The sequence below is a fragment of the Argiope bruennichi genome, chromosome X2 (genome assembly GCF_947563725.1).
Source record: "Argiope bruennichi chromosome X2, qqArgBrue1.1, whole genome shotgun sequence".
In the NCBI taxonomy this organism is placed as follows: Eukaryota; Metazoa; Arthropoda; class Arachnida; order Araneae; family Araneidae; genus Argiope; species Argiope bruennichi.
This window is the reverse complement of record NC_079163.1, coordinates 44390631-44415963: the sequence shown is the minus strand read 5'-3', so window position 1 is coordinate 44415963 and position 25333 is coordinate 44390631. Positions and strand designations below refer to the sequence as shown.

General features: G+C 28.5%; 1 protein-coding gene and 1 non-coding gene across 3 annotated transcripts; one reads left to right on the top strand and one right to left on the bottom strand.

The window, feature by feature from the left end:
• Positions 1-422: 422 nt before the first annotated feature.
• Positions 423-495, bottom strand: Trnar-acg (transfer RNA arginine (anticodon ACG)). The gene has a single exon. It is a non-coding gene; the product is annotated as a tRNA-Arg (tRNA).
• Positions 496-907: 412 nt separating this feature from the next.
• On the top strand, positions 908-23471 carry LOC129960772 (caspase-8-like). Of its 2 annotated transcripts, none has more exons than XM_056074401.1 (8): positions 908-1046; positions 2505-2886; positions 5024-5250; positions 7954-8085; positions 17854-18012; positions 18877-19014; positions 21073-21202; positions 22716-23471. In XM_056074401.1, the coding sequence occupies exons 2-8, from the start codon at positions 2525-2527 to the stop codon at positions 22948-22950; spliced, it is 1383 nt and encodes a 460-aa protein (XP_055930376.1). In that variant the 5' UTR covers positions 908-1046; positions 2505-2524; the 3' UTR covers positions 22951-23471. The 2 variants fall into 2 exon arrangements, with proteins under 2 accessions (XP_055930376.1, XP_055930377.1); XM_056074402.1 differs by having other exon boundaries at positions 21073-21206; positions 22716-22851.
• Positions 23472-25333: the final 1862 nt, after the last annotated feature.

Below are 25333 nucleotides of genomic sequence, written 5' to 3'. Positions count from 1 at the left end.
TTTATCGATTTTAATATATATATATAAATCGAATTCAAGCGATTAAAAGAAAGCAAATTAAGATATTTCTCGGAAAACCAGTTAAAACATGATAATCGAAATACATTAATAAATTTGGAAAAAAAAAATTATTATAGCGCCGAAATTTCTTGAAAAACAAGGAAGAGTCACTAAATATATTCTTCTACTTGCATGAAAAGTTCAGTTTGCCCCTTGTTCTTATGCTTTTTAAATCTTTATTTAAAACTATAAATTATGACACCGTGCATGGTGAAATGTAAAGTAGAATTGGCAACTACACTTTCGAAATTCTATTTTCGTTAAGAAAATTGATGTTATTGTATTATTGCAAAAAATATTAATAGAAGATATAAAAATAAAATGAAGTTATAACTAAATAAACAAAGAAAAAAAAAGGCAAACGAGCCAGCCAGGATTCGAACCTGGAATCTCCTGATCCGTAGTCAGGCGCGTTATCCGTTGCGCCACTGGCCCACACAGCTTTAGTATTACTAGTGATCTAATATGTTATACTATTGATTAATTCATCCACATTTCAATGAGTTTTTTATTTATTTTAATAGATAAAAATCAATGTACTATTTTTATGCGAGATGGGTGATCAGGAATTAAATTTTAGCATGATTAACTATATATGCACAACTTCGTGAAAAGAATAAAAATTTTCGCCATAAAAATTCTGACATGAGGCTTGGCCTTAGCGCAATTAAATATTTTTTATGTTTATTATTAAAAATTAATTATTAAATATTCCAATATAGAGCTTGTATTCAATGAATTTCCGATTTAAATATTAGAATTATTTACAGATTTATTTGTAGTCAAATAATTTTAATATTAACATTACATTCGACGCTGGTGAGGCACGCTTCTATCATCTGTTTCAGGGGAAATGAAAAGTAAACTTTACATGTTCTGAAGTCGAACTGAAACTTTTCATTGAATTAGGTAAATTAGAATGTAAAATAATTTAGATGGGTAGAATTTTTTTTGTATAATAATCGTAGATTGGACTTGTAACAACGGTAAGAAAACTCTTTTTGTTTTTGTACTATCTCGAGATTTTAAAATTAAGAATTTTATATTGAGTTCTGAAACTGAATTTTTAAAACTACCTGTTTTATAAGTGGTTACATACTTTGTCTGTATTATTGTTTATTCGAAGTCAAAGCTTTATTTTTTTGGGGGGGATAGTGATGGCAAAAGCTTTTTTACTATTAATTTTTTTTTAAATCACATTTTTTCCTTAAACTGATTGTGTATTTGCTCTTAATTTACAATGTTTTAACATTATATATGTAGACATATTATGTTTTTCTCCTTTTTTTTCAAAAGTGTCTTCATTTTTATTTTAAATATAAATTGTATATTTACTTTTTCTTTAAAAAATGACTCATGTATTTAATTTGCATATAAGAATAAAAACAACCATAACATATATACTAAAAATACTAATGTTTCTGCTTTAAATATTATACTTACTTTTGTTTTAAGTTTAGTTTTTATTTTCTGTTTTTTTTTTTGTTTTTTGTTTTTTTTTTTTTTATTACTGGCAGACTCCTCATTACTGTTCTAAGTTACTATTTTATAACCTGAAAAACCAATTCTCTGAACTTTTTTACTTTTGAATTTGCAATACCTAAAAAGTATTCAAAGGGTATGTGAAAACATGATTTATTCAACACTGGTTTGTAGTTTAATAAATCAAAAGTGTTTTTAAGTTTTGTTTTCATACTATATAACAGTATTTCAAAATAGATTAAACTTTAAACCGTAATCAAAATAACTGAATGTTACCAAAGAAAGGATAAAACAATAAACAACATTAACATTCAAAGATTAAGAGAAAGTGAATACTTTTTTTATAAATATTGGTGTCAGCAATTATTAAAACTTAATAAAAAAATTTCGATATGATTTGTGAAATTAGTTTCCAAATTACTTATATAAATCTCTCTTGTAATTTACCTGTTTTACTTCTCTCTCTATATATAAATATATATATTGTATTAAGTTAAAGCTCTTTATTCTGAATCTTATCTAGCTTGATACTTTCTTCTATAAAGGTAATTTCATCCATTATTGGTATGTGGGCTATAAATCAAAAATAAATATCCTAACGAAGCAGAAATTTATATATGTAACTTGCTTGAAGTTTATTTTATTTTCATCTCTGTTTTGCATAGAAGGAAGTTTGTAATCAGGTTATATAAGATGCCAAATTAAAATAAATGTTTCAGAATGAAATTGCAAAATGAGTTTCATGCTTTTATCGTATATAGATACAAAAATGCTTGTACTTTATTCTGTATCAAAATATCACAAAATGTATTCTTCATGATAGATTTGATAAAATTGGAAAATTATTCAAAAGATAAGTTAAAAATAGATGGTTTCAAACTGATATTTAATTTCTTTGTTTGTTTTTTCAATTTATGTTAAGTATTGTTACATCCTATTCTTAAATCTTATTTCTTTCATAGGTACACCCCTGACAACCATAATGGCTGCATCTGCTGTAGAAGTTGATGCTATCCCATATACTTTTAATGAAATTACTAGGCAGCCAGAGCATGTACTGGATCCTATTTTGGACAAATTAACACCTGATGATTACAAATCATTATTCTTCCTGTTGATTGATGTTAAAATTAAAAGGGAAGATTTTTTATTCTTGGTTAAGAAAGAAGGGGATTATTTGAAGCATAAATTTCTTACTATATATTATGAATTTATTTTTAAAGATGCATTGTTGATAGAGATATTTGGAACAATGCAAAAATATGATTTGCTGAAACTTTTAGGAACATGTCGCCATGATTTTGAGCGGGATGAAGAAACTTTCACTCAGCTAAGTTCCCTATGGTAAGAATCTTATTAATTATAAAATATAACTCTTGCTAATTTGTCAGAGTGCTTCTGAAGTAATAAAGGCATCAACTTAGTAGAACTTTTTTTTTTTTTTTTTTTTTGAAATTGCTGTTTTATAATGAAGTCTGTGTTTATTAAACAGAATATTTAAAAAATATACCAACTTATAAAACAAATTATACTATGTGATGAAAATGAAAATTCATACTCTGTATGCTAAATCAAAATATCATTTAATGTTGTTTATATTGCATTTAGGTCACTGAAATTTGCATGCAGTGCATCTTTTTCCTTTAATGTTTCCAATTACATTTTGATTGTAGTTTGCTTTAGGTGGAATTGGTAAAATGACAGTACTAAGAGTGTACTATGTTAGCAAATATTAGAGCATGTCTGCTATTTTGTTACTAAGAGTAAATGGATATCAATAAAGTTGAATTTGTGTTCTCATGCTATATGAGAAATGTATGGAACTTATTTAATTTTGGAATTCATTGCACATACTTCAGAGGAAAAAAGATTATAACATTGCACCATTATTTATCAATGCATAATTTGGTGAAATGTTCAATTATGTTTGATGTGTTAGTATGCATTCACTTGAATCATCTCTATTATTTGTTTAAAATAATATTCATATTATTTTTAATGACATTTTAGATAGTATAGAGATGCCTAAGGGAAGACAAAGACCTTTTTAAAATTAAATTTATGTTACTGAACATTTTAGTTCTGATTTATACTAGTTTCTATTGTTGATCTTCAATTTCATTAATATTCAATTTGATTTTAAATCATAAACTTTTTTATGCTATATTCTCAAATGTAAAATTAGAGATAAATATAGATTAGAAAACTTTTATTTTAAAAAGAAACCCAATAGAAGTGAAAGTTGTCTTTAGTATTTAAATTAGCTTGATTAGAAGCTTTAATAATTTATTTTAAAACCAAACAAAAGATGTTGCTCATTTTTATGTATATTACTGGTAGAAAATTGAATTAATACATAAAAATATTATTTCTTAATTTTATTGAATGTGTACTGTGCATGGAATAACTGATGAATTCTAATTACTGGCTCTGTTACATTTAAAAATTATAAATATAGAAATTTTTTCTTTATTATGTATTTTATATATAAACTGTTATTTTGAAATGAAATACTAGATATTAAATAGTTTATTGATAAAGTATTTTGAAATTACCATTGTCAATCAGTCTCTTCAATTAAGTTTAATTGCATTTAATATTTTGCTTCTCTTTTCTTAATCAACTCGTACTTTAGACTAAATCAGTATTAATTTTTTTTATAAGGTTCTTCATTTAATAATTATTGAATAGTTTAATTATATATATATATATATATATATATATATATATATATATATATATATATATATATATATATATAAGCATTATTTATTTGAAGCAGAATGCAGTTTGAAGACAGTGGAGATTCTTTTGATTTTGTGACGTCGTTTTATTTCATTTTGAAGAAGCGGGCATGATTATTTACAAGAAGGCGCGGACAAGGCAACGTCCACCAGAGCGCAGCATAAAAGCAGAAGTGGGGAAGAAGAGCGAAATAAATTATTCCTCGTCTTATATAACCTGAGATTTTGATAGTGAAAATAATTCTTCACAGTGCCAATATATTATTAAGATTCTGATAGGGATTTCTGATGCATGTCAATCACATGTATAGGAAACACAGGGATCTTATAAAAAGAATGTGCTTACTGGACAGTTTTTTATCCCTTCGCACTGAGCATGTGAATGTGTCAGCGTTTAGCTGATTCAGCAATTTTATAAAGCTTCTCTTGAATTAATTAAATAGAGAAAGTGGAATTGGATCACGAAATAGGAGAATATTTTAGAATGAAGTTACTATGGGATAAAATCTTGGAAATTGATTAAATTGAAATTAGAATTAAAATATCATTACATATATATATCCTATTTTAAGAAATGATAATTTAAATTGGATTTTGTTTGTTTGTTTGTTCTTTGAAGTATTTTCCTTATTTTGACAGTAATTATTTAGATCTTTTATTTATAATTTGAAAATATTAAAATAGAAAGATGATGTTATATTTATATTTTCATAGAAGTGCATCTAAACTTTTTACAGGAAGTTTTTATATACTGTATGTGAGCAGCTTGAAAATGGTGAGGTCAACTATCTGAAGGAAAAGTTGTTTCTGGAGCATTTTAATTTAAATGTTTGCTGCGCTGAAGAATTGTTATGCTTGGCATTTGTAAAAGGTGAACTTGATGAACGTAACTGGCAAAGCAAATTGTCTAATATTTTCAAATCTTTACATCCAAGCTGTTCGGAAATGATTACTTCTTATAAAGGTACATATTTTTTTAAAAATCAATATCCTATGTATTTTTTGTGAATGTCTTTTGAAGTTTCTAGTAAATTTTATTATCGCTGTAACACTAGTTAAATCGTTTTGCCCCCAAAAATATCAGTCTATTTAATAGTATTAGTAATATATCTCTAAAATCTGACAATCTAGCATATGTAAAAATTCTCGGTAATTGGCATAAAACACTGAAGTGATTGCTAAAAGGAAATAGTTTAACTTCACTTTTTTAATGTAAGCATCTCAACTGGTTAAAGACAGATTTAAGTTTAATATATGTAATAAAAGGCTAAAAACAAATAATAAAAATCTCTAATTTTGTTTGTAGCTGAAATGGTGATATATTTTCTTAGGAAGCTAAAAGAAAGAAAGGGAGTGAAAATTTTTTAAAATCAGTTTGAATAAAATTATTTAATTAAAGGTGATATATAAGTAAAAGTTTGAATGTGAGTAAATGTTTAAAGGTTTAGATACTTTTTGTTATACAAATGGCATCTATTAATGTCTTATATCTTTAAACATGCTATTTTTGTGTATGTGTGTGTATATATATATATATATATTCTCAGAAACGGCTTTAATGATTGGGATCAAATTTTATATTTAGATAGGGGTTTGCTTTTTTAAGTTTATATAAATAGGTGTCTTTACTCAAAAAATGGGATTTTACACACACACACACACACACATTTTTTTTTATAACTATTAGAATAAGTAATTTATTCAATCTCCGTTTCGAAGTGTGAGCAGTGCAATATAGTGATCAGAAATCATGGCCGACTCGTGTGTTGCAGGTTATCGATTCGAGTCATGCTTTTTGCTTTATTTTTTACTTATGTATTTATAATTTTATTTACACACACACACACACACAAAACATTTTTTTATCACTAACAATTAGAATATTTTCTATCTGCTATCATGCTGAAATTGCCATATAGTGCCCAATTTCTCTATAAAAACTGAGTGCAAGTTCAAAAATATAAATAATGATAGGCAAACTGTAAAATGAATACTGTAATATAGCGTATTGTTTTGAATAACATGTTAAACTAAATGCCTTCATGTTTTTGTATTTATTTATTTAAATGACCAGTTCATATGTAGGTAAGATTGAAAAATATTCATATGTGATCAGTATGTGATTGATATCTGAACATTTTCTCACAAAAAAAAAAAAAAAAAAAAACTGCCAATCTTAGCTCAGTTTTCCTGGTACTTGGGGTTTTATAGATAATCTAGGCTATCATCTGGTACTACTATTTCTCACTCTTTTTCTTAAATGTTACAATTAACTCTTAAGGATGTTGAATGAATTCCGATTCAATGAACCCCGCACTTGGCAACAAAAATAAAAACTTCTGAAACTGTTGGAATTTTAGCGATATATCGATTAGAGGTGAAGATATGATATCTCTAGAACATTTGATGCCCTGACACGGAAGCTACAAAAATAGAGGTCCACTTTTGATAGTCAATAGGGAGTTGAATCATTTGGCTATTTTTTTTAGAGTATTGATCTACGGATTTTCTCAGAGAGCTTTGTGATGTTACAGTTGTTTATTACCTATTTACGGCATGTGCTTCGTATGTACTTGCATGCACTTCATCTGTGTTTTTGCTACTATGAATTTGTGTTTTTATGTAAAATAAAGCATCTTTATTTGTTATTGAGTCTTATAGACTTATTCACAGTACATCGCCCAAATGATTTTTTTGTTTGATATGTTTCAATATTAAGAGCATGGTTTTAGCAAAATTGACGTATCACTTGGTTGCAACTAGAATTATATTTAAGTCTTCTAAAAAAGTCTTATGTAGACTATTCAACAGCGAGGAACTAGGACTGATTTGAATAAAAATTTTGAAAATAAGTGTATCTCATGATAGAAAATCTTTTTTTGGTCATTCAGACACGATGTATTTCAGCGTTTTCGGAATAATTTTCTTTTTTGTAATAATTTTATAATATGCTTGATATCTCAAACACTTTTTTTTTTTACAAATTTATTCAGTTTATTATGTTATTAACTATACTTATTCTGCTTCTTGATGTTATTATCTGTTTTTGTTTGTGTGTTTTGTTCTGACTGTGTAATGCCTGATCATTACTTCTGTCTATCATCCCAATTTAGTCTTAACAATTGTTTAAAATCGGTATATCAGTTGGAAATCAATTATCATATTTCCTTTTAGCCATTATTTTGGACAAATTGTGGATTTTAATTATAAAATGATTGTCTTGTTAAGTTACTTTGAAATTTGTTGACATATTCAATGTTCAACATTAAACCAATCTTGGGGGTAAGAATGATTTTGTTTTGATCCTTTATATATTTATATATATAGTTGAGATTAAAAGCCACCAAGATGTGTATAAATTATAAAAATTATTCCTATATAAAAGTATCGGTGTTAAATTTACCTTTAAATATTTAGTTTCCTTTGCTTTTTATGCTATATATAGATAGCATATTTTGTATTTTTTGAGAAATTAGCTTTTATTGTGTCGATATATTGATAGGTAAATTCATAGTTTGTATACAGATGTATAAAATAGAATAACTCTTGAACATTTCTAATTTAAAAAATGCAGCATTTGCAAATTACTTTGAAAATTAGAAATAACGTGTATGGAAATGTAATGAAACTGTTTGTTTTTATCTCTAATTATCTTTTTATTATTAAGGTTCAAGCTTGAAATACTATCCTCTCAGGAGGCCAACTAAAACGGCTCATTGTGGAATTGCTGTTATTTTTAATCATGTGAAATTTGATGTGCCCGAATTAAAAGAAAGGCCACAAAGTTATGCTGATACAGGTTTGTTTTGAAATTTTTAAATGCATTTAATAATATATGGAGTATTCAATCTTAAAATTCATTCTGTACGCATACCATTGCTTGAAGAAGACAGATTAGCTCAATAAGGCACTGAAAAATAGCATTATTGGAAGCTGTAAAAAAAAAAAAAGTATATTGTAATTGTTAGGAAATGTCATAAGATAAGAATATTTCTTTAGCAGTTATTAATAATAACAACAGAAAACTTCCACTAACGAACTAAAATGATACTTGCATTATTTTTTTGTTTCTCATGGAACAAATAAAAAATATATATACTTTAAAATGGAAATTTTACAGAATGAGTCTAAAGATAGCCTTCAATTTCATAAATCATTATTTGATTTTTGACAATCTACTATATCTATTTTTATATACGGTGGTTGGAACTTTAATAGTGGCAACATTGCTCTAAAAACGCCACACAACAAAACCAAAGAATGTCGCTTATACCACACGTTAACTACATACCTACCTTAGCTCTCAGTAAAAAGACTCGTCCTTCCTACTTCACGCGCATGTGGAGTGACGCGAAGAACTGATCCTTGTATTAGCTTGCAGTCTTAAGTATTACCAGGCTGTTTTCAAAACAATAACAACGAAGTTGGATAAAAATTGAATGTGCCAGAGGTCGTACAGCACGACAATGCCATCTAGGGCTTCAAGAGGCTTGCGGGGAATCTGCTTTGCCTTAGAGAACTGTTGCAAGATGGGTAAAAGCCTTCAATGAAGGACGCCAAAAATGTGGCACTCATGAATCGACCTGATCGTCCTAGTGTCAGCGAAGCAGAAGTGCATGCTGTTGCCGCACTAATGGACAGTGATCGATGCCAAATCATTCGTGAGTTGGCTCGACAAACAGAATTTGCGCATACGACTGTGCTGCACATTCTGAAGGAACGCTTGGGCATGAGAAAAATTGCTTCACGATGGGTTCTCATCATTTGACGGAAATGCAGAAATGGCTACGATACGATGCTGCTTGCACCCATCTGGAGCGCTATGAGCACGAAGGAGAGGCTTTTTTACGCCGTATCATTACGCTGGATGAGACTTGGGTCAGTTCGTACCAGCCAAAATTGAAACGCCAAACAAACGAATGGCGTCATTACGGGTCACCACGAAATTCGAAATTTCTTCAGAACCCCAGAAATGGGAAAGTTATGCTGACGTGTACGTAAGTCTCGTGTACGACTGTGATGGTGTCATCGTAATACATACTGTTCCCCTACAGCAGACTGTCAATGCGCAGTATTACTGATCATTTTTGGAGCACCATCTCAGACCAGCTTTTAGAAAAAAACGGCGACACTTTTTGCAGAATGTCCCTATCATTTTGCTTGACAATGCTCTGCCGCAGGGAGCGCAAGCTGGGGCTGATTTGCTTCATCGATGGGGCTGGGAAGTATTTTACCATCCACCATACTCCCCAGATCTAAGTCCTTGTGACTTTGACTCAGTTCCTAAAATGAAGGAATCATTTCGTGGTATTCGCTTCAAAACTGTTCCAGAGATTCTTGCAGCAATAGACCGGTCCATTCGAACTATCAACAGAACAAGCGCTGTTATAGGTGTTTTGCGACTTACACATCGTTGGAAACGGGTTGTACACAATGCTGGTGACTATATTGAAGGACTGTAAAACATGGTGACATGAATCACTTTTGCATTCCATTTAAATAAGTATTTGCCACTATTAAAGTTCCAACTCTCGTATTTATCTATATATATATACGTTCATGTCCAAAATTAAGGTTACAAACATGTTTTTCTGAGTAATTCTTATTTGCTGCCAGTAAAATTGATAGAATTTATATTTTTTGAAGAACTGGTAATATAATTTAAACCTTCGGTTTAGTAAAATGAGTTGTTAAATGTTAATTTTTGCAGAATTATTGGAAATAGACCGTTTAAGTATGTGGGATTTTTGCTTGCACTTTTGTGAATATTGCATTGAAACAAACAAGATAGCCTGTTTGCAGCGAGATTGAGTTCTCATAATCGTTTAGATGATTCCTTGAGATGGGGAGCCTTTGGCAAGTTAAAGCTGGTCAATCGCCAGCGGAAGTGGCTAGATGGTTACAAGCGGTACCGAAAGTGATATCCAAATCGTGGAATCAAGTCCAAACAAGTAACGATCCTGTGCAGGTGTCGTCACAGCTGCACAGGATCGCTACTTGGCACTAAGCACACGATGACATAGGTTCACAACGGCTCCTCATCTTGCTTGTGACCTTGCCGCTGCGCCTGAAATAAGAATTTCCATACAAACAGTATATAGACGTCTAACAGAGAAGGCCCTTTACGCCCGGCTCCTGTCGTGTTTCTCTTTGACTGCATCCAACAGAAAAGCCCGGGTTTGCGGTGCCCAACACATCAATCTTGGACACAGCTAGAATGGGGGAAGTGTTCTTTTCAGAGAAGAGTCGAGAATTACCACACAGAGTGACACTTGTCGAATCTTCATCTGGAGAGAGCGAGGAGCTCGCTATCATCCCTATTACGTAAAAGAAATCGACAGATTTGGTGGCCGAGGAATCCTTGTCTGGGGTGGCATAACGTTGGGCAGTCGTACACCACTGCACGTCTTCGATGCGGGTACTGTCAATGCACATCGTGATAGGGATGAGATCCTTGAAGCCAATGCGAGGTTGTTCCGGAGTGCTTTTGGCCCAGACTTCATGTTTATGGACGAAAACGCACGTCCACACAGAGCCCAGATCGTTGATGATTTTCTTGAGGAATAGGATATTCGACGTTTGGACTGGCCCTCGAGGTTCATCACACAGAGTGATTCTGGAGATAACTAGGAGCTCCCTATCGTCCTACGTAAAAAAAAAAAAAAAAAAAAAAAATGGCAGATTTGGTGGCAAAGGGATCCGAGTCTGGGACGGCATAATGTTGGGCAGTCGTACAACACTGCTCGTTTTTGATGCGGGTATTGTCACCGCACATCACTGTAGCGATGAGGTCCTTGAAGCCTATGTGAGGTTCTTCCCGGATGCTACTGGTCCGAACTTCAATTTTAAGAACGATAATGCGTGGCCACACAAAGCTCAGATTGTTGAATGATTTTTTTTGGAAGAGGATATTCGCCGTTTAGCCCTTGATGTATCCGGATTGCTGTCTTGCTGAACATGCATGGGATTGTCTAGGAAGAGCCATTGCACCGCTCAACTCCCTCCTTTTCTCAAGATCCTCCAGAAGTTAAAAGCCGTTTTGAAAGAATAGGTGGTATTTAATGACATCCTCATAAACAATATGAGAGCTCATTGTGAGGTTTTTATTGCAGTATGCGATGGTCACACTCCATAGTAGACAGGGCTTTTCTCTGAGATAAATTATTTATATCTGATTCACGATTTAACACTTTTTGATATGTCCTATTTCTTAATTCTCAATCAAATCTTTTCCATATTATGTTGCTATATTCTTTCTCCCATTGTATCTCTGTGCCAAATTACGTGGCAATACAGTGAATAATTCATCAGTTTTCACAGATTTTATATTTGGACCTTAATTTTGGACATGAGTGTATATATACACTAAAGCAGCTATAAATGTATTATTAGCTGTCTCTTTTAAAAATGTATGTTTTACTGTCGGTTTAAGAAGTTTTTCTTTGGTCTTATTATACAAAATATCCATAAGGTATTGCACTGCATATAACTAATGTTTCATTTCATGCAAATATTATCTTTCAATGTCTTTGCATGTTTAAAGTTTTTAATAAGAATTTGTTCTCATAGAAATTTGTTTTGTTTTAGCAGATTAATTTTTTGAAAATTCTTTTGAAGGTGCTTGAAATACAGGTTTGGTTATTGGAAGGTGTTAGTCATCATCCTATTATTTTTTTTCAAAAAAATATCAAAACAAGTTTGTTTTACTTGCTTTTTATGATATGTATTTCTTAATGATGATACCATTTGGGATATTGGAATATATATTTTTCAAAGCTGTAAACCTATTGCAATATAATACTTGTGTCAAAATAACCTTCAAACATTTGTGTAAAATAAAATTGGAAATCAGGTTTTAAAATTTTAAAATGATACTTAGATGCAATTTCTTGGCTCATTAGACTTCATCATTTATAAGATAATGCATAATGACCTTTTTTAATAATTTTTTTTATAATGATTTAAACAAAGCAAAAAATAAAGTATATTCAGATAGATGACTATTTTTTAAAGAACATCTTTGAACAGAATTTTTTTTTTTTTTTTTTAGATATTTGTTTCTGGACCTTTAAATTTATATATTCTTGATTTAGCTATTATGTACCAATATATTAATATAAAGCACAAAATAATTCTTTGGCTATATATGCCCTCTGAATGGCACCTATTATATATTTTACATTTTTGAGATCAGAAATTTTTGAAAATTGTTTATTGAAAAGTTTCTGCTGTATTTAGTTGCATTAGAAACAGCCGAATTTTCATAATCAAAAGGGACGAAAAAATTCAGTATGTAGAAATTTCAATATATTAAAAAACATTTTGGGAATTTTTCAATATTTTCTTACTGAAAACAAACATTGATAGTTAATTTTTATATTGATTAAAAAATTTTAATTTTTTTAAAAAAATGTGCAGTTTTATAAAATTACTGATACTGTAATAAAATATTTGTGTTCATATGAAAAAATCGGAACTAATTTACTTATTTTATTGATCATGTAGACCGTAACTTTTTTTAAACATAATTTTTTTCCAAAGTAGTTTCAAAATAATGCTTTTTTCTTGTAAAAGGTATTGTTGTGATAATTGGGAATAAATTTTAAGTCCTGTGTGACAGTTTTGAATGCTTCCATTACTTGTTCCCCAGCTGCATTTTCTATTAATTCATTTTCATGGTCATGATTATCTTTGGTTTCATCATCATCAGAATATTTATCCAGTATGTCCTGATCAGCAGGATGATTAGCTATATTTTAATCCTCATCCCTTCTAATAATTAATCAAATTTATTATTTGTTTGTTCTAATGAAGCCAGAGTTTGCAGCGTCATTGAAAGTCTTTAAAATCTCCATATTTTTAATGGTACTTACATAAGAGTATTTAAAGTGTTTTTCTTTCTGAAAGGGGTGGGTGGATTCGCAGCATTATTGAGGTACTCTGGACATGACTGTTTGGGTGACTGAATTTCTTTTGTTGTGTCTAATATTTCATCTCTCAACAGGTCTCATTGAATTCTGAAAGCCAGTGGAAAAGATTTTATCTCAATTTAGGGAAATAATAATAGTGTAGAGAACATATGTTTCTTTCACTTATTTGACTCCATTATCAACCTTTGCTTGCTTAGATAGAGAAGAAAATTGCTTCTGCTTAGGTATAATTGTATGTATTCATGTAAAACTACTTGCATTGGTTTTTAAAAGTGACTTTAGCTCACTGTTGTGTGCTTCCTTGTAATGGTTATTTTTTTGTAGAACTTTTGTTAATTTTATATCGACATCATTTAATAAATCAGCAATAGAAAATTATTTAAATATTTTTGTGCAAAAAAGGTTTTAAGAACTTTTTAACTATGCATCTGCAAAATGTCTAATTCACTGTGTACTTTCAAAAGTGCACTTCCAAGTACTTTTTCAGCACATTCTTCCAAAGCTTCCAAAAAAAAAAAAAAAAATCAGCAAAACGTTCAGACTCCTTCAAAATTTGTTGTAGATTATTTTACTCTTGCCCAAAATATCTAAAATTAATGACAATAAATTTCATTTTTTACTTTCTGTTATACGAAGTATTCAAAGAAAAACAATTTGTAATTTCAAAAAAAAATTCAAGCTCTGAATTTTGCCCAATCTCCATGATTCAAAACTTCTAAAAACAGTGTTTTGGAATTATGTATATTTGTCTTTGAACACAATAACTAAAACGCCGAGAGTTAGACAGATGAGATTTGTTTTGCTGCCCTAACACCAAATTTTCAAATGTCTATCAAATTTTGAATGAAATATAATGACAGTTTTTTTTAATTTCTTATGTCCTGTCTATCCGAGTGCAAATGAAGATGATAATTTCTAAACATAAAAGGCCACTTTGTTAAAATTTGATGCGTAGTTTGTCATAGAAAATATAGACCGTTATCAACTTTTGAACCAAATCCGTCAAAGAGTAGACCATCTGTCGTCCTGTGCATTCGCATACATACAAACTAGATAACTCAAAAATGCAACAACTAAAATAAAGGAAATTTGGTAATTAATCTTTCTATAAAAACTGTAACTCTATGGCAAATTTTGATTTAAGTTAACCTAGCATAGAGCTTCCAAAATGTTTTTTACTATATTGCAAAGCACAAAACAGTCATGTGCTGGATTCTGATATTCCTGTTCTTCCCAATATCCCTAATTTTTATGCAGGAAGGAGGGTTGGTAAAACTTTTATTTGTGAGTGTTCTAGAAAGCTTTGGGAAAAGTAATTCCACTGACTTCACATGCATTGCAAAATGTATTAAACCAATTTTTAAATGTATCGATGACTCACTTTTGCCTTTTTATGCATATGATTTTCATAAGCTAGGAAAACAATGATGGCATTGTTTAAAAGTTTTGACCGGAAAATTTTCAGGTTAAATTATTTCTTCTCTAAATAGTTAAAACCAATTTAATTTTTCTAAAAATGCATAGTGTTTTGCAATTGATTAAATGAGTGCAGGTGTATGAGGGGACAAATTATTGAAAGCTTTACATTCCTCAAAAGAAATATCTGCTAAATTAACATGCTTTTCAAACATAATTGTCTGTAGCTTGCTTTAAAAATGTTGGATTTTATAATGCATAGATCTGTAATAAATTATACATCAGTAAAAAAAATGTTGTTTTGGCAGAAAAAACTAATAGATGTGGGAAAAAGTGGGAAAAAAATGGAACATACCATGTTCTTTCATCTAAAAGATATAAAGATGAAAATCAGGGTGATGCTATTCTCACGGAGTTAGTGGATTTATTTCATGGAGTATAGATAGCCAAATGATCTTTACTCAATTTAAAGAATTTAAATGTCAGGAAAATGAGACTGGATGAGTTTTTTTTCATCCTTTATTTGAAGACAATAAATTTACAAAACTGCGAAGAGTTTTGAAAATTATTATTATTATTATTTCTTGTGACCCAGCATTTGATAAGAGTATTCAACATTGATAAAAGTGTTGAAGTGGAAACTTTCAATGAAATATCGTGTTTCACAACATATAATAGACCATTTAAAATAGAATGACAGAATCTGCTCATTAAATATTACCTAACAATTGAAAATATTATTAACATCAACCCATTCCAAATATCGCATATTTTCAGAGGAACAAATGGCTAAAGAAATAGCTGCAAATGATGTAAAGAAAGTCAAAATCCGATTTATTGATGTCTTCACAGAAAATGAAATTCCTTTTAGAAAAGAAAATTGCTGGAATTGAATTTAAAGCTAATGCACTTGTCCAAGCTAGAGATTTTTCATTTGGAACAAAATTCTAATGAGTTGAATAAAGCTGTTAGTGAGAAAAAATTGAGCGAGTTTAGAAAAATTTTCTGAAAAAAAAAGGCAAATTTTTACTTACATAATTAATGAAATTAGCATGATTTTTATGTCCAAGCTTTGTTTTCTTATATTGTAACTTTTTTTCCTCCTTTCAAGGAATTGAAATGGTAATGAAGTAACGGAATGTATGCTTTCTTGATATTACTAACTATACTGTTATATAATAATTTTAGGAATGCAATAAAAATGCTTTAATAAGATTTTTCAAATGAAACTTGCATAAAAGAAGCATTCTAAATAATGTAGTTTCAATATTGATTAAAAATATTCATCAATTACTGGTGATAAGGTGTTTATATTTTATGAAATTGGATATTTAGTTACTTGCCAACTTAGTTCATTTCATTGTAACACATAATTCTGTAATTAAAAATACTGTGTTAATGTTCTTTCTTATTTTTCTCTAAAGGAGCTTTAAAAGTTTTGATAAAGTGCTTATTTTTTTAAAAATAAAATTCAACTATGCATCTTGGAAGCAAGTTGTATCCTATCAAGTTTATTTGATATCTATATGCTCTTCATCTTTTTTTTCTTCGAAAATATTTTCTATCAAAACACTTTTAACAAAGCAGTTTTTTTTTCTATCATAGTTGTTGAAATTCTATTCTCCCATATATTCAATAACGTGGTTGTGCATAATTGAAGATATATTAATTTTCTACGTATTCATTGTTTTCAATTGCAAAGATCCAAGTTCGTAAAGATTTGTTTTCATTAATGAATTTTTGAATCTTAAATTACCTCTTGGTTCATATATTTATGTTAGCATTTTTATTAGGCTGCCAATTAATTAATGTTTGCCAATTTTCGTTCAATTGAACTAGCATCGTAAACAGTTGGCCACGGAAAAAGCGACAATTTTCTTTTTGTGTGTGATTATTCTTTTATCAAAGTTAGTTACCCAAACCTTCACGATTTCTCCAGTCATCCATAATTACTTGTTAAAATCACAATAACGGTTTTTTTCCCCTCACTTAAACAATATGGATATTTACTTTTTCATGTCCTGAGGACTTTTGTTTACCAGACATATATTTTTCGATCTAAGCTTCGTTTCCTTCCAAAATATTTATCTGTGAAAGCAAGAATTTTATTGGGCAGACATTACTATTAAACACCAGTTTAATCCATGTTAAAATAGCATCAGACATCTATTCTTTTAAAATAGTTTTAAGTAATATTTGCCATTGAGAACATTGCATTCCTGAAAGTAAGCACTTTTATCTCATGTTGCTTTTTCTTGAATGACTTATCGCTATTGAGCCATCCAGAAAGTGGTTTTAAAATTGGAATTTCCCAAATTTTCTGCATATTTAGTCACTTTATCCTTAATGAGTGGTCGAGTCACAAGCATGTTCTTGTTTCATATCACTTTTACCCATGTCTATATTGCATTATCAGTTTTTTTAAATAAGACTTAAATAGTTAAGATTCTGTTATTACGATTTTAAATAGTTTTCAGTCCCCTCAAACTTTCTAATAACTGAATCAGGATTTTTCAAAATTATCAATACTGTATTTCAAGAAATTTCAAGCTGATTTACTGTCTTTATTTCTCAGCTTGCTGTCGAACTTATTTTAACTATAATAAATCTGAAGCTAAACTGAGTATAAAGTAATTATCTCGCACCGAGTTAGTAGAGAGAACAGAAGCTAAGGGTAACATTTGACTAACTTGCAATTGTTAATTGTTTTTTTGTATGCGACTTCTGCTTTTCCCAGAATTGCTGTGAGAACCATTGAAGCAATTATTTAATTTATATTTTTTCTTATGAACAAAATCAGTAGTCACTTTTTGATTGAAATAGGTATGCTTAGTTTTTTTTATGCAAGAAGTTTTGTTCTACGTATTAAAATTTTATTTAATATGCATCAAGCTTTTTTTTTTCTTTTTTTTTTTTTTTTTTTTTCTTCTTCTTTCTTTTGAAAATCTAAGATTCCAGAGAAATGTTCAATTCATGAAGATTTTCGTTATATGGAGTCTCCACTGCATATACTATTGGCAATATAAGATATTTAACTTGTGTTCTAAGAAATAATTTAATAGAAGCCAAACAAAACGTGTTTCTATCGTTTCTTGATGGCTGCTGTGAATTCTTATTTCTATAATAATTTATAGTAATTTAATAAAAATTTTGATTCCAATCATCTTATTCTTAGCGAATTTTATTGCTCCTAAAGAGTCAATTCTTTTATTATCTTTTAGATGCCTTGAAAAAACTGTGGGAAACCTTTGGGTTTAAAATTGAGATACATACTGATTTAACTGCTGCAGAGGTATACCAAGTGTTTCTGAAATTGTCAGAAATGAATCATTCTAATTATGATGCCTTTGTAGCTTGTTACTTGTCTCATGGAGATGAAGGTGATTTCTCCTTTTTTGTGCATTTTTATTTTACTTATTCCTTGTAATGTTTTTTTGTTATTAAAATGTGTTTGTAGAGCATTCTATACTTGATATGCATGTTGGTAATATTTTAAAGAATTCATTTTAAATCTGCTAATTGGATTTACAGAATAAATTACTGTACAAAAAACACACAACAACAATAGAACTCGCAAAAATAATCATGATACACTTTTGTTTAAATTAATAATATCACTTACTATATATGTATTTATTTTTACATTAAAATAAAACTCAAATTGTGAAATATATAAGGTAGAACATGCTGAAATACGTTTTAAAGTAATTAATTACGATTCATTGTTGACTTTTAACTCTATAAATAACAAGCATGCTTAAATAAGTCATTATATATTCTCTGTAAATTTGATCATTATTTTTGTAATATCTTCTTGCCACAAAATCCAATATATTTTCTATGTATAACTTGATTTTAATGCGCTTGTGAGTCTGATTCCAGCATTGATGGCATTTTAAACAAATCTTTGCAGAAATTGCAATTTCCTAAGGTGTCTTACTGCTTTATAAATAAAATATTGAACTAGTTTAACTGTAAGATTAAAGTGTAGGAAAACAAATAGTTTATTTCATTGAAATTTATATTATTTTAATTAAAGGAAGAAAAGATATCTACAAGTATGGATGTAACACTTCTAAAATAATAAATGAGTATTAAAATATGTGATGTTATTGATGTGTTAAAGAAAGTGCTTTTTTTTTAAAGACTTCATTATGCTAAAAGTTATGTTAGTTCTCAAAACAAAAATATTCTGTAGCATTTGTTATTTTACTTGTTAAAATACTGATAACTTGTCTTTTTAGGAGTTGTTGTTGCCAAAGATGGTATATCAAATAAGTTGACTACTTTAGTTGATTTGATTGCTAATAAATGTGTAACTTTGGCGGGGAAACCAAAGCTTTTCTTTGTACAAGCATGCCAGGGTCGTGGAATTCAGACCGGTAAGTCTTTAAACTGTGTAATCCCAAGATAATTTCATTCTGTTTTCGTAGAAATATTAGCAGGAAAAAGTATTCATCAACCCATATTATTTTTCTTTTGTTCGTCATTGTTGATGGATAATTAATTTTAGCAAATTATTTCCTGAGTGGCTAGCTAATTATGATTCTTAAAATTCAAAGCTCACTTCTACTGGAAGTGAAGAAATAATAAAATTGTCATCCCTCAATTAAAAATTACGTTTGAGATTTTTCAATGCATATTTTAGATTATATCTACTTGGTTCATTTTGTTATTTGCTTACAGTGAGGATATTTTTGTATATCATATCAAATTTCACTGCTACAAAATGTGTTATGGTAAAATTTACAAATTCTATGGATTTTTATAATGTTTTGTCTATTTTCTAAACCAATCGTACTTTGCTATTGGTTATCTGAAATTTTCCATCACCAGCAGATTTTTTTTTATTGATATCTCTTAATCTAATTTAAATCCTAATTTATTTCCACATTTTTATCCTAATTTAAACCATAATAACTTATAATAACATTCTAAATTGTTCTCTTATTTCCTGATCCAATTCCACTTTTTATTTAAATACATTCAATATGCGCTGTATAAAAGTGCTTAATGCTGCATTTTCTCACGCTTTAAATGAAGGCATAAAAATCCATAATGCTTAGCACATTCGTTTATAGATACCTAAATTTCCCTATCCTTAATCAACATGTGTCAAAAAAATCCTTATCAAAATCTCATTGTAAAAAGTATCGAAGGAGAAAATTTCGCTCTCTTTTTTACTCTTCTGCTCTTGTGTCGCGATATATAGACTGACATATCTCTTATAACTTATTATTGTATATAAATTATGCCTCCCGGTATGGAATAAATCGAAGTTTTAAAATTTCAAACGTTTCTTCTTCCCTGTCACACATCTGCTAAAATATGTTTCGTGTATTTTGTTCGATGAATATGTATGTATGATTTTACCCAATGTTGCTCAGAATAAAAAAAATTTCTGGTGTTTTTATTTTTAAAAAATATCAGTTGTCCTAAAACCTTTATTAAAATATTTCTGGTGTTTCATTATTTTTTTGTAAAATTTTAAGAATTTAAAACTTATCATATTACAATTACTGCATATAATATGAGCTATAGTTAGGTTTTGTTGATTTCAAATGTAGGAAATAAAAATATTTTTAATATTAGAACATGACTAAATGGCATCTAAATAAATGCATTAAAAATATTTATAATATTTTTTTCAACATAAAAATACTTTATTATTCATAAAATCCTCTTATTGTCTGTCTTTATTTTTTAATGAAAGCTAAAATATCAATAGCATCAAACAATTTTAAAAATCGCCGAAATATATATTTTTTGTAATTTGTTAATTATAATTAAAAAAAATGACAAAATTTAATGAAAATTGCAAATAGCAAATTGGTGATATTATTTAAAATATCTGATATTTTCATTGAACAGGAGTGACAACATTAATAGCATTATATATTATTTTTTTTATGGAAACATAGGTTTTAATTTATAAAAAATATTTAATTATTTTTCATATAATCTTCTGCAATTTTTCTTTATATTTCAGATTATTTATGAACATCATTTGAGGAAAAGCTATTTAAGAGTTTTATATTAAGTAATATATTTATGAATTTGGCATTTATTTTTAGTATCATTTATAATTAACTTGTTTCTAGAAAGAGAAGCACTTATTGAAGCATTTAAAATTGTATTTCTTTTATTGGAAAAGAAAGTTGTGTGTTTCTACCAGTGTTTCATCTGTTTATTTATTAATCAGTAAAATTTGAAATTAATTAGTCCAAAATTTTCCAGTGTATTTTTAATGACAGCTTTTTTTTCTATTGTGTTCTGTAATATATGCATTAAAAAAAGGGGGTGGGGTAGAGGGTGTTTTCTTCCAAATTTAAAAAATGGGACTACAATGTATGAAAGCAAAGTTTTATCCTTCTTTGTGAGCTGAAGTTTTTCATTCAATTTCCTAAAGTGCAAATTGAAAACCTTAATTTATTTTTCAGGCTGTCTTGGTCGTACTTTTATTCCCTCCTCTTCTCCAGAAGTCCAAATACTAGAACCCCAAGCTTCAGGGCTTTCTAAAAATGTTGCACTTCGCTCTGATGTTTTAATGTTTAATTCATCTATTGAAGGGTAAGTAAGTATCTCAATAATTAAGGAAGGGATTGTTTCCATAACTCATTGACGGTTTTTTCTTGATTATTTTTTACTCTACATTCATTTCCCAAATTATATTTTTTAATACTTACTGCAGTGACTATTAAGATAAAAATGTTTCGGTTTGCTCAATTAACTTATTTCTAAAACTTGAATTTTTAGCATTTTTCATTAAAAAGTAGATTAATTTTTCATGAAAATACAAATTGTATTTGCAGAATTTTGATATATATTTTTTTCTGTTATACTTGTTGAGTACCAGTTAAATGATTAATATTGCATGCAGTAATTCATTACTATGCTAAAATTTGTTAAGTCTGAATCTCCAATTCATCCAAAGAAATACTCAAATTCAGGAAATGTATGCTATCCAAGAATTGAAAGCAGACATTTGTTTAAATGATTTTTGTGTCTAAGCGAAGTTTAATCATCGTGTTTATGCATGCCAGACGAATATTGTATGAGTTTTAATTAAAGACGTAACACAGTAAATCAGTTTCATATTTAAAAAAATAGTGTTAAATGTTAACATTTTCTTTTTAAAAAAAATCAGTTTACTTTTTCAAGACAATTTTAAAGCTGCTAAGGCTTTTAAAGTTTCAAAACATAAAATAATCGTTTGACGTGTGTTTTTATTTTTCACTGTGGCTTGCTTTCATTACTATACACCAAGAGTTTTTAAAATTTTCTACATATGTCAATACCTCAAATTATCTAATAACTTACAAAAGACATTCTCGTATTACTTGAAGCGAGTTTCATCAATTTACATATGAGTTGTGAATATATAAATCTTTGAAAATAAATTATTTTAATGGAATTTAGTTTTCCTGTAAAATTTGTTTGCTTTGATCCAATAGGATCAGAACTTTTGTATTGTAGTTTTGATTTACATAAACTGTTGGGCATTGTCAATTGTATGATTCTCTGTAGTTTTTTGACTTGCTAAAACCATTGCACAATATCAGTTGTATGATTCTCTGTCTGTATATGAAACTGAAAAAACTAATTGAATGACAAGGAGTATTTTGTCTTATGGATATTTGATCTGCTTGAACTAAAACTAACTAACCAACTTAGTTGAAACAATAATATGATATTAGGTTCAAGACACAAATCTTATTCGATCCAAGTACTTGTTACTATTATTTTTCTACAAAAATGGAAAATCTTTTTCTAAGTCGGATATCGTGATGCTCATTTGATACTGAAATTTAAAGTCAATGTAATGTGTGAAAATTAATGTACTTAGGACCATTCTGTAGTCTCTGTAACCTTCAAGAAAATTTGTAAAAATGAACTTCTTTTTGTTATTACATTTGCAACCCATCTAACTATGGCAGAATTTATGAGAGAAAAAATGTTAAATAATTTAAAAATTAATTATAAATTACAAACCATACTTTTGTTATTTGAATTATGTTATGAATGAATATTTATTTCCAATTTCCTGTTGTATTGATCATATAATTATCTTTTATATTCCCAGATTTGTCAGTTTCAGGAATGGTAGCAGCAGTTGGTTTGTTCAAGAGCTTGTTTCCAAATTGGAGGAATATGGTGAAAAATTAAATATTTCAAATGTTTTACCAAAAGTTGGCGAATGTGTGACTGGAAAAGATGGTATAATTCATGATGCTAATATCACAAATTGTAAGCAGACACCAGTAAGATATAGTACTTTGAACTATGAATTAAAACTGAAAAAAGTACGTCGTCTGTAAACCTTGATTTTTTTTTTTTCATTTTATTGTTGAGATATTTTAACTGTAAAATGTTGTATTAAGTGTAAAGCCATGTTTTTCATTTCATATGTTGGGTCATAATGAGAAAATGTTTTTGAAAAACTATATGATAAAATTTATAATTATCTGTTTTATTGCAAGTGTTTCTTTTAAAAAACAGTTTTCTATTTTTTAATAATTTAACTGATATTAGAAGTGTAATTTTTTGTTGTATTTTTTGCTATGATTTTTGAGTAAAATATATTGAGAAAAGTTTTTTGTGTATGCATATCTTAGTAATAAATATTTGCTTGTTGTGTTTCTTATGCTTCTCACTTTGAATACATCTGAAATTTACATGTTTGCAATAGAGCTTTGTATGAAATCATAAAATGTTTTTCATTTGTACCATGTGGGCGAAAAATTGTAAGCGGTGTTTTGATGCATTTTAAAGTTTTTTTATAAGCAGAACATTTGTATATATTGCATATTTTGAAATAAAATGTTGTTGTATATTTTGATATATGTTTATTTTAATGTGAAAGTTTCATTCACATCTTTCAAACATTTTTTTGTGGTCAGTATGATATTTTCGTTTTATGTGGAATGTTTTTCCTCTCTGTTGTTGTTATAGTGTAAAAATGTTTTCCTTTTTTTTTAATTTATCATTGATTGAAAGCAGTTTATTTTTAATATTTTTTAAAGATTTAATTCTTTTATGATTTTAAAAGAATTTGTTGATATCTATGTAGCAAATATTTATATTGGTTCTATTATTTTATTTTAATAATTAAATGTTAACTTCTTAAATTAAAATGACCTATAATGTCATATTGGTATTAGTAAAATTAAGTTTCATGAAGTAAAAATGGATCGATTTTTTAAAGTATTTTTTGTACAGAATTTTCATAAAGATCTGGTTGTTTACTATTCATGAATCATGCATATATTTTATATAAAAGATATTGACTCTAAAATAACCATAATTAATATCACTCTTATTCATATTTATCAGAACTATATATTTTCAAGTCAACAATTGTTTACTCATTCAAATAAACTTCAAAATTTTACAAAAGTTTTAGATATGAGACACTAATAAACTCTCTTCTTTTGAATAGTAAATATATTATATATTATTTGCTTTGTTTAAATAGATATTGGTTTTCATTAAATTTTCTCATTTTCATGCACAATTTTGATTGATTTTAAATTATACTTATTGCAAATTAATTATTAAATTATATTACAGTTGAACTTCTTATTTGGATATTCTCATAGACAAAGGGCATAAATTACTTTAAATTAATAAAATTCTTTAATTTTTTTTCAGAAATTAAATAATCAGATAAAAACTTAATTTCATTAGGAAACTATAGATATTAATTTAAAAAACAGAATGCTGTGAAAATTTTCAGCCTACTTGCTTAATAAATCAAATCAGAGAAACAATAAAAAAAACTAAAAAAACAGCCTAGGTGATACCATACAAGCATTTCTATGGGATTGTCACTAGACAGTGAAATTGATTCATTGTAAATGAAGATTTGATTTCTTGTAAATCTATGAACGAAAAAAATAGCAAGTGTATAATAACAATAACATTTTTAGGCACCAACTTTCAGGCGATAATCATGTGACATATTTGGACCAATGAAGATCCACAATCGGAACTAAACCGCAGGAAAAGCTGTCTATATCAGCGTCACCTTTTGCTTGATCGTAAAACTAACGTTTGTGCATACCATTGATCATTGGTTGATGATCTTTCGTTGGATCATTGATTGAACGGTCCGTTGTTTAGCAACCGGTTTGGTGAATACGGCCGTACATGTTAGAAAAAAAAAAAACTTTTGACATTTGCATAACGAACTGAACTACAAAATATGGTGATGATATTGAAATACATTATTTCAAAGATGAAGTACATTTTATTAAATATACAAAAAACGAAAAAATTTCAAACCTAATTGATATGTGTAAATTGATTGTGGATGGCCTACAATTAACATTTTCCAACTTGGAAACAATTTTAAGAATTTTCCTCACCATGCCAATTTGCAATGCAAGTGGAGAGAGATCATTTTCAGTTTTAAAACGCGCTAGAGCTATTTACGAAAAACAGTGTTAACCGCATTTAAATGAGCTTCCTCTATAATTCATTGAAAATGAGGTAGTACAGGAATTAGATTACGAAAAGCTTATCGACAAATTAAAACCAAGAAAACTGATATTTTAAATTTTTTAAGGTTTTCAATACTTGTTTCTGTATTTGTAGAAATTTTATTTCCATTATTTTTCGCATCTGTGTTTTTTGTTACCATTTATCATTTTAATATTATTTAATATATATTTTTGTCCTTCCTAGAAAAATATAATTTCT